This window comes from Zingiber officinale, chromosome 4B (genome assembly GCF_018446385.1).
Source record: "Zingiber officinale cultivar Zhangliang chromosome 4B, Zo_v1.1, whole genome shotgun sequence".
NCBI classification, from domain to species: domain Eukaryota; kingdom Viridiplantae; phylum Streptophyta; class Magnoliopsida; order Zingiberales; family Zingiberaceae; genus Zingiber; species Zingiber officinale.
The window spans coordinates 28,144,613-28,155,349 of NC_055993.1; the positions used below are offsets into that span (position 1 = coordinate 28,144,613).

A 10,737-nucleotide genomic window follows, 5' to 3' on the forward strand; every position below is an offset into this window, starting at 1 on the left:
AATCATAATTTCATCAAAATAGACCACCAGAAATTTTCCTATGAAACATTTTAGTACTTGATTCATTAGCTTCCTAAAAGTACTAGGGGGAATTTAAAAGTTCAAAGGGTATGACTGATCACTCATATAATTTATCTTGTGTCTTAAAGATAGTTTTTTCATTCATTGTCCGTCCAGATTCTAATTTGATAATACTCATTACACAAGTTAATCTTGGAAATCAACTGGCACTTGCCATCAAAGTCAAACATGTCATCAAATCAATTGGTATGAGAAACCTATACTTAATTGTGATCTTATTGGTGACATAACAATCTATGGATATTCTCCAAGAGTTATCCTTTTTTGGGACTCATAAGGCGGGGACGACTCTTGGACTCATGTTTTCTAATAAATCTTTGTTTGTTTTTTTGTAAGAATTCTTCTACTTGCCTATTCAATTCAACACGCTCTAAGAGATTCGGATGATAATATGGTAGGTTGGGTAATTGTGACTCTATATCAGATCAATATGGAGTATTAGATATGTGCATATATAGATCAGTTCATTGGGTAATTCATTACTAGTTTATATCCTTGAATTCATTTAATATCTCTTTGATTCCAAGAAAAAAGGTCTTTAAGTGAATTTTTATGACCAACTATGAGGTTTTGAATTACTAATGCTACTATTACTTCTGGTTAGTTCTTTTTTTTTTTTTTCCTTTTTCTATTTTCTTTTTATCAAATTGAGATTGTGTGATCAAGTGGAGAAGTTGTGTTGAAGGTTGGGTTGGATTGATTTTCAGTTTAGGTTTTGTATTATGACTTTCTAGACTTAGTTGTGTACAATTGAATATTTTAATTATTATACTTATATATATATATATATATATATATAAAATAAAAACGAGAAGTCTGATCGTTACATACCACTTATGAAGATTTGGATGTGATTTGAGCAAAAAGGATGATATGGCCCCATAATCAGATTCACATAGATAAATCATATAATATTTTATTTTAATGAAAGATTATATATTTTACATCAGTTAGAAATTAATTTTAAAATTTATTAAAATAAATAGTGTCAACTCTGTTAAACCATGAGGGCATATGAGAAGAGTACGATGCTGTCACAAAGAGGGAGAGAGAAGATATCAAAGAGGGAGAGAGAGAAGAGGACGTACACAAACGTAAATTAGATATATTCTTGTGCAGTAGAGAGGGCAGGCAAGCAAGAAAGTCAAAGGAAGATCCTTCGTACCCCCTTCCCACCAGGCAAATGACGTTGACATAATGCCATTCCATCCACCAGAGAAGCTGCAGCTGCAACTGATAACTCTCTGAGCACGTGCCGGTAACTTAATATACTAAAATCAGCCGCTGTCGTTCTCAGGAGAGGAAAGTACCAGCTCATTGCAAGCAGATGATCGCTCGCCGCACTACGCGTCTCCAGCTCTTACTGCACTCATTCCCCTAGATGTCACCACGCTTAACCTTCTTCTTACCGTCCTTTAAATCCCCTCTCCTCTTTCCACTATCAATATTATAAGGGTCCATTTACGAATTCAGCAATGAGCAATACCTTCCATAAAATATGAGTCCAGTCCTGCCACCACATAACTAAATCTAATGGACGATCACTATCTGCACGTGCCGCATTCCTTCGTGTCGTCGTCCCCACCGAGAGTACGATTACAACGGCAGCCGACATCGGCCAATGCGACGACTACGCGCAATATGGGCATCCTCCGGAGTTACCGTGGCGTCCGGCAGAGGAACGGGAAGTGGGTTTCGGAGATACGGGAGCCGGGGAAGTCCAGCCGCATCTGGCTGGGAACGTTCCCGACAGCGGAGATGGCGGCGGTGGCGTATGATGTGGCAGCGCACGCGCTGCGCGGAGCTGATGCGGTGCTCAATTTCCCCGACGAGATATCGGCACGCCCCGCGCCAACTTCTTTGTCGCCTGCGGCAATACAGTCCGCGGCCGCCGAAGCTGCAGCGGCCGTCCTTGGGCGGAGGGTGCCGGAGGGCGTGGCAGGCGAGAGGTACATGGACGAGGAGGAGATGTTCGACATGCCTGGCCTGCTGGTGGACATGGCGGAGGGGATGATGATGTCCCCGCCGAGATTGAATCCGAACTCAGCGACTGACGACGCGCCGGAGATGCGCGACGATGAGAGCCTGTGGAGCTACCGATGAGGAAGCTTTGACTACGGACGGGTATAAATGTAATTATGCTAAGTATTATTGTACTTTATTAAAAATAATTAACTAGAATGTCTGTAAATTTTATTTCAACTGTTTTATATTTGCTTGAGTTAAACCAATGAATATTGCCAAGTACTATACACATTCTACTTTATAAACAAACTGATTTAAATAAATAAAAATATATAAATATGCATTAAAAAAATCGTGGCTTAGGATAACTAAAACTAATAAAACATTTTATTTCTGACATATTTTTGAAGAAAAAGGACAACGTAACAGGATGAGAATGCAATTTGGATTCTCCTTCTTTTGACACATAATCCGAATGATGGTGATTCCATTAATTGGCCCGGACAAGAACAAACTGCCGTATTCAGAAATTTTAAACTTTTCGGAGTCATTTAATTAAACTTTTAATACAAACTGGGGACAACACCAAAACCTCTTTAATATAGAAAAAGAGATTTTTAAAGTATATATATATATATATATATATATATATATATATATATATGATGTACGTAGATATTATAATCGTTTATGTATATTTTAATGTACATTTACTTGCTTTATATGTATATATTTTTTGCATGATCATCTTTTTTATCATATACTCATCATGAATACTCTTTTGTTCAGAGATCTTCTCTTTGTTTGGTTTTGTGTTAGCAGGGACAACTTTTGAAGCAAAAAAAAAAAACAGCGATTATCGATGTACCGGAACGAGACAGAGAACATGACCGTGCAACCTCGCACGGTTGTGTGGCCAAACATAGGAAGAACAATGCACGACCGTGCAACTCTTGCATGGTCGTGCGACTAAACAGAGATGATCCGTGCATTACCGTGCAAACTTGTACGCCCGTGCCCCCCACGACCAACAGTCAGGCCATGCACAGTCATGCAATCTTGCATGGCCGTGTCCCAGGAGCAATGCCCCAGATCCACACGGTCGTGCCAATTGGCACAATCGTGCAACGCGGCTAGAGGCAAAAGAAGGCACAACCGTGCTACATCTACACGGCCGTGCCCTAGCCTATATAAAGGGTTATAACCCTTCTCCTCGAGGGTGAGCGAGCCGTCAAAGGGAGAATTGCCTTGGTGCCGTTCCACGCCGTCCCAAACCTCTGTCCAGCGATCCTTCATCACCACATCAACTCCAGAAGCAAAGGATTGGATCCGAAGATCACTCGTCGTCGTTAGATAAGCATCCTTTCTCTTTCTCTCTTCTAGTTTGAGGATTGTATACTTAATTACATTATGTCTTCGGGTTTTTCTCCGGCGTCTATGGAGTAGATTCCTTGTTCTAGGATTAGGGAGTAGTTGTGGATTGGTTTTGATGTAAGACTCATATTTATGCCTTTATTCATTGGATGATTTCTCTTGCTTTGTTTCAACTACTATGCATGAGACTTGTTGCTAGATCTCCATATCTTAGTAATTGATTGTGTAGGAATTGCTAACCTCATAGAGAGAGTATCTTAGATCGTATACCCGAGGGGCCCTAGTGACAGGGGTAACCCGTTCACGGACATCTAGGGTATTTCCTCAAAAGGAGAGGTAACTTCTCTGTAAGGAAGTAAGAGACTAAACCAAGCCCTTATTTCTATCCATAATGACATCAATTAGAGTTACGTTCTTATGATCTACCGAGGCGCTCTAGTGACAAGGGTTAGCCGTAACAGGATTTCACAGAGATCTTCTCTATTTAGTGCTTAAGGATAATTTCTTTAGCTTTCGTTGAATGCATGTTGATGGACAATGAGTAAAGGATAGAACGTAATACATCATTACCACCATAATGAAACCAAACTCCTAGAACTCTTCATAAAACAAGTTAATTACTTTCTCTTTACTAGTTCTCGTTTCTGCTTCCCAATCTCTTTTCTTTAGATAACTTACAACCATCGATAGTTTAGCTAATCATAAGTGAACCATTGCTAGTGCTTATAACCAGTCCTCGTGAGATCGATAATCTTTATTACTGATGACGAATCCATGCACTTGCGGAATCGTAACAAGTTTTTGGTGCTGTTGCCGGGGACTACGTCTATAACATTAGTGAAAATCATATTGGATTAGACTAGACTTTGTTTTTATTTATTTCTCCTTTTCCGAATTTCTACATTTCAGAGATAAATAATTTTATTTTTATTTTTCTTTATTTTCTGCATTCTTATTAAAATGCCTAAAAAAAGTTATATAATATTATTTTAACTCTTTTCTTTACTTTATTTCATTTTATTTTATTTTGCTTAATTTTACACTCGAAATATTTTATATATTGTTCTTATATGCGAAGAGCTAATCTTTTAGGACAACTTCTACCGTTAAATCCAGAGATTGATAGGACTTTCTTGAGAAGAATAAACATACAAAAAACATTTCAAGCCGAACAAAAATCTTCAGAAATGATTGACAAACTGTTGAAGGATTAAACAGCACCTTATGCACGAGGGGTTCGATCTAGCATCACTTGACCGCCAATCGAAGCTAACAATTTTGAAATCAAGCCTGCAGTAATCCACATGGTCCAGCAGAATTAATTTGGAGGAGGACCACACGATGATCCAAATCATCACTTAGAGCTTTTCTACGAGATTTGCGGTACTATAAAAGTGAATGGGGTCCCTCCATAATCAGTAAGGTTATTTCTTTTTGGATTTCCCTAAATGACAGAGCCAAGCAGTGGCTAAATTTGTTAGAATGTATACTAAAAGCCTAGCTTTTTGTATAAACATTTATTTTGAAATGAAAATCACATTAGTCAAATGTCTGCATTTAGTTAAATGCAGTTGTCCATTTAATTTATATTGTAGATAACATGGTGTGTGGTGTCACACAGAAGATCATGTTATCAGTTCCTTATGAATTGTAAATAGTAGCTCACAACCAAGATGGATTGGGACAAACCATTGGAATGGTTGTAGCGTAATTTGTATTAGTTTATCTTGACTATAAAATTACACTAGTACACTATGTGTGTATTGAGCAGGACCATTTGAGATTGTTCCTTTTATACTGACTGCATAAAAGAACAGAACCTCTGTTATTATGGATGTGCGTACTCTTAATCCCGATATAATAACAAGCACATATACTTAGTATTTATTTCTTTAATTTATCAAAGGGTGAAATTTATTCGTTAAATCAATAGGCCCGAAAAGTTGAGAAATGATATTATTTATATGATGTGTTATTGATTATAGAAGGAAACTGTATCCTAGTTATCTAGGTTGATGATGTCCCCTTGAGGAGCTGATAAGGTTTGTCATGTAAACCTTGCAGGTGGACTTAGTCTGACATGACAATGAAGTTGAGTGGTACTACTCTTGGAGCTAGATATTAATTGAATTGCCAGTAACTCATTTAATTAATGGACATTCGATATTTTAAACACAGGGAGATTAACGCACTCATGATAAGAAGGAGCCTATAATGTAATATGAGATTGGTGCGGTAGTTAAATAATAACTCTTTAGTGGTATGAGTTATTATTGATGAACTTGAGTTGGGTGTTCGGGTTGAACACAGGAAGTTCAAGCTCATCAGGAGGCCAAAACCAATTCCTCCTCTCGGTCCCTGCTGTAGCCTTTATAAAGTCTCACATTCACCCGTTTTAATTTTCCTTCCTACTCAAGAGAGGGGCCGACCACATCTTTGCTTGGTGCCCAAGCAAGGGGCCGGCCAAGCCTTGCTTGGTGGCCAAGATGTGGGCCGACCAAGCCATGCTTGGTGCCTAAGCATGGGGTCGGCCATAATAGAAGAGAAAAGGAAGTTTTTATTTAAAATAAAATTTTGTTAAAATCTTTTCTTTTATAGATTTCTACAAAGGATTAAAAGAGATATTTTAATTTTGTTAAAATCTTTCCTTTTTGTAGTTATCTACAATGGTTTAAAAGAAAGATTTTAATTTTGTTAAAATCTTTCCTTTTGTAATCAATCATTATAGGAATAAAAGGAAGATTTTGTTAAAACAAAGTTTTGTTATAATCTTTCCTTTTATAGCTATTTACAATGGTTTAAAAGAGAGATTTTAATTTTGTTAAAATCTTTCATTTTTTTAACCATCCACAATAGCAAATAAAAGAAAAATTTTGTAAAAATTTTCCTTTTTAGCTTCTAGCAAAGAATATAAAAGAGGAGGAGGGTGGTGCCCAAAAATACAACCTAAGATCTCTCTCTTTTATTCTCTTGTGTGGCCAACCCTCTTCTATTGTTTTCTTTCTCTTGAGGCCGGTGGCACATTGCTTCAATCTTTGTGGTCGGCGGTGCTTGGAGGAGAAGAAAAGCTTCGGGTGCTTTGTCAGGCTAAATCGTCGCCCACACGACGTTCAAGAGGAGGAGAGGAATATAACAGAAGATCAAGAGGTCTTTATCTATGAAGAAAGGTACAACTAGTTCTTTATTCCGCAGCGAAACTAGTTTAGTTTTTCTTTGTTTGGATCCTGAAATACCAACACAAGAGGCTATCGATTTTGTGCTTCAATTGAGTTCTCTATAGTTAAACCTAGGGTTTACTGTAAGAAGTTTAAATATTCAATTTCTTTGAAAGACTTTGTCTAGGAAGTGGTGGATGATCCCATAACCAAGAAGGCCGAGTGTCTCGCCAACGACCTGGAAGCCAATCCTTGAAATAGATATTTAATCAACTTCTGTAATATGGTTTAACTTCTGAAGAACACATGAGTTGAACTTAGATTAATAATGTTAAGTTTTATTTGCAATCCAAGTTTAACTTTTGAAGAACACATGGGTTGCTAAGTAAAGTTCTGTACCTGTACAAATTTTTGTATAAGGGAAATAGAATAGAATTCCAAGTAGGACCCAATAAAATTCTCTTCCAGCAAATAACATAACGTCTTGGGAACAGTGTGAGCAGAAATTTCTGGACAAATTCTACCCGCCAAGAAAAACTGCCCACATGAGGAATTTGATCGCAAGCTTCAAACAGATAGCATCAGAATCATTATTTAAAGCCTGGGATAGATTCAAAAGTATGCTGAGACAGTGCCCCCATCATGGCCTTGATAAATGTTTGGTTCTACACACATTCTACAATGGAATCAACTATCACATGAAGGCATCCCTTGATTCTGCAGCAGGAGGAGCATTAATGAACAGGAGCCTTGATGAAGCTGAAGAGATAATAGAGAATGTGGCATAGAACCACCATCAGTTGGCAACCGAAAGATCTGGTGGTTCTTTCTCAGGGAATCCAATAAAGGCGTCAGGAAAATTTGACGTAGATGCAATAACACTCATGTCTGCAAAGTTGGACGCTCTGACCAAGAAGCTTGAGGCCATGAGAAACAACACGACCAATGAAATAGTATGTGTTTGTGAAACTTGCAGAAGTATGGATCACGTTCAAGATACTTGCCCCATAGGGTCAATACAAACACAGATAAATCAACTTAAGCAATGTGATGTGATAGTCAGTTACAACTAAAACAAAACAATCCGTACTCCAACACATACAACCCTGGATGGAGGAACCACCTAAATTTTTTGTATCGAAATAATCAGGACCAAGGACCAGCAAAACAAAAATATCAACTTAGGCAACAGAGCTACTCATCTGGATAATAGACTTATCAACAACAGTAACCTTCACAGCTGTTCAGAATCGAAAAGATGCTCGAAGAAGCTCTCTCAGAGCAAAAAGAGATGAAGAATGAGATTAAGAAATTGACTCAAAGACTGGAAAATTCTGAAAAACATCAAAAGATGCAAGACAGCCAGTAGCCCAGATAGCCCAGTCCTTCTCAAGAGCACAGGGAACATTTCCAGGAAAGCCCGATATAAACCCGGTGGAATACTACAACTGCATCGAGCTGAGGAGCGGACGAACTTTGGGAGACCCCCAAATCACTACTCAGAAAGGTCTTGACTCAGAGGAAGAGCTCTCTCCCCTAATGCCTAATCAGATCCAGAACAGGGATAGAGAGGAGATCACCAAGAAAGTTGAAGGAACTCTTCAAATTACCCCACAAAGTTAGACAATTCCTTTCCCTTAGAAATTGATAACATCCCAAAAGGATGAAGAGTTCAACCAATTCCTAAAGAAGATTAAGGAAATTTGCATAGAAGTACCACTAATTCATGCACTATACTAAATGTCGAAGTTCGTAAAATTTTTAAAGGGTATTTTATCTAACAGAAGGCAAAAGGGTGACTTTGAGACCGTAGCATTAATGAAAAATTACAGCACTATACTTATGATAAATATTCCACCGAAACTTCAAGATCCAGGGAGTTTTTCCATACCTTGTAAAATTAGTTCTGAACTCATACAGAAAGCTTTCTACGACTTGGGAGCCAGCGTTAGCCTACTTCTGTACTCGTTATGTAAGAAGCTAGGACTCCAAAACATTAAACTGACCACTATGACATTGCAATTGACTGACCATTCATGTAGATACCTAATGGGAATAGTGGAAGACATGCCAGTAGAAATAGGCAGATGCATCATTCCCACAGATTTCATTGTCCTGGATATGGAAGAGGATCCCAAGATACCAATCATCCTTAGGAGACCATTCCTTGCCACTGCTGGAGCCCTCATTGATGTAAAAAGTCATAAGTTATCCTTGGAGATCGGTAAAGAAAGGTTAGAATTTGATTTATCTAATTCTTCTAACTGCATCCCCTCTTCTCAGGGTAATTCTAGCAAGATGAACATACACAAAGTTGAGGAATGTAGTTTCCAAGAGAGGTCCCCTCCAGCCAGAAATAAGAAATACATTTGTCCTGTTGGTCGCTACTTGGAATTCCGTTTTGCTTCCCCTGTATAAAAATTTTATGCAAGAACAAAACTTTCCTAACAACCTATGTGTTACTCATGAGTTAAACTTGAATTGGAAATAGAACTTAACATTTTTACTTTAATTTCAACTCATGTGTTCTTCAGTAGTTAAAACTTGAATTGCAAACGATACTTAACATTATTAATCCAAGTTCATCCCATGTTACAGAAGTTGATTAAATATCTATTTCAAGGATTGACTTCCAGGTTAAACATGATGAGACACTCGACCTTCTTGGGTATGGGATCATCCTCCACTTCCTAGACAAAACCTTTCAAAGAAATTGGATATTTAAACTTCTTATAGTAACCCTATGTTTAACTACAGAGACCTCAATAGAAGCACAATATTAAAACACTAAATTGAAACACAAAATATGAAACACGAAATCGCTAGCCTCTTATGTTGGTATTTTAGGATCCATAAGAAGAAAACAAACTAGTTCGCACTACGGAATAAAGAACTAATTATACCTCTCTTCGTAGACAAAGACCTCTTGATCTTCTGCTGTATTCTTCTCCTTCTCTTGGACGTCATGTGGGCGATGATCTACCAAGATGAAATACACCCAAACCTTCTTCTTTACCTACAAGTTCCGGCCACCCAAAGAATGCCAAAATAGGAAACTTCCTTCTCTTCTCCTTCTTCTCCAAGCAACCGGCCACCAAGTGCTTCTTCTTTTCTTTCAAGTTTCGGCCACCAAGAAGAGATGAGTGCTGACCTTAGAAAGAAGAAATGGAGAGAAGAAGATGTGTGCCGCTAGCCTTAGGGAAGAAAACAAGGTGAAGGGGAGAAGATGTGAGAGTCGGCCACACAAGGAGAAGAAGAGGAAGAGGTGCCGGCCCTAAGGGAGCAAGGGAATTATGGAGTTGTATATCCCATAAGGCACCCTCTATCTCTCTTTTATAATCCTTGTTCATGGCAAAAAAGGAAATTTTAATAACAATTAAAATCTCTCTCTTTTTAAATTTCCTATTGTGATGGCTACAAAAGGGAAGTTTTAAAATTAATCTCTCTTTTAAACATTATAGATGACTACAGAAAAAGAAAAGATTAAAATTAAAACTTCTCTTTTAAATCATAGTTACAAAAAAGAAAAGTTTTATCAAAATTGAAATCTCTCTTTTAAACATTATAGATAACTACAAAAAAGGATAGATTTTAATAAAATTAAAATCTTTCTTTTAATCCTTTGTAGATAGCTATAAAAGGAAAGATTTTAAAATTTAAAATTTTCTTTTAAAACCATGTGGATGGCTATAAAAGGAAAGATTTTAACAAATAAAATCTCTCTTTTTAACTCCATGTGGTCAGCCTCTTGCTTGGACACCAAGCAAGGCTTGGTCGGCCACTACTTGGGCTCCAAGCTAATGCTTGGTCGGCCCCCTTGCACCAAGTAAGGATGTGTCCGACCCATTACTTGCGCAAGAAGTGGACTTGGTGGATATAAGGCTTTATAGAGGCTACAACAAGGATCGAGAGAAGGAATTGGTTTTGGTCTCCCGATGAGCTTGAGCTTCCTATGTTCGACTTGAACACCCAACTCAAGTTCATCAATAATAACTCATACTACTAAAGAGTTATTATTGAACTACCGTACCAATCCCATATTACATTATGGGCTCCTTCTTATTATGAGTGCGTTAATCTTCCTATGTTTAAGATATCAAATGTCCATTAATCAAATGAGTTACTGACACTCACTTAATTAATATCTAGCTCTAAGAGTAGT

General features: G+C 37.7%; 1 protein-coding gene and 1 non-coding gene across 2 annotated transcripts; one reads left to right on the top strand and one right to left on the bottom strand.

Annotated features, from left to right (window-relative positions):
- The first annotated feature begins 1,513 nt into the window (after window positions 1–1,513).
- LOC121977466 (ethylene-responsive transcription factor ERF026-like) lies at window positions 1,514–2,325 on the top strand. The gene has a single exon (XM_042530026.1). The coding sequence runs from the start codon at window positions 1,615–1,617 to the stop codon at window positions 2,182–2,184; it is 570 nt and encodes a 189-aa protein (XP_042385960.1). The 5' UTR covers window positions 1,514–1,614; the 3' UTR covers window positions 2,185–2,325.
- A 4,793-nt stretch (window positions 2,326–7,118) lies between these two features.
- LOC121978942 lies at window positions 7,119–7,224 on the bottom strand. The gene has a single exon (XR_006111260.1). It is a non-coding gene; the product is annotated as a small nucleolar RNA R71 (small nucleolar RNA).
- Between the last annotated feature and the right edge of the window lie 3,513 nt (window positions 7,225–10,737).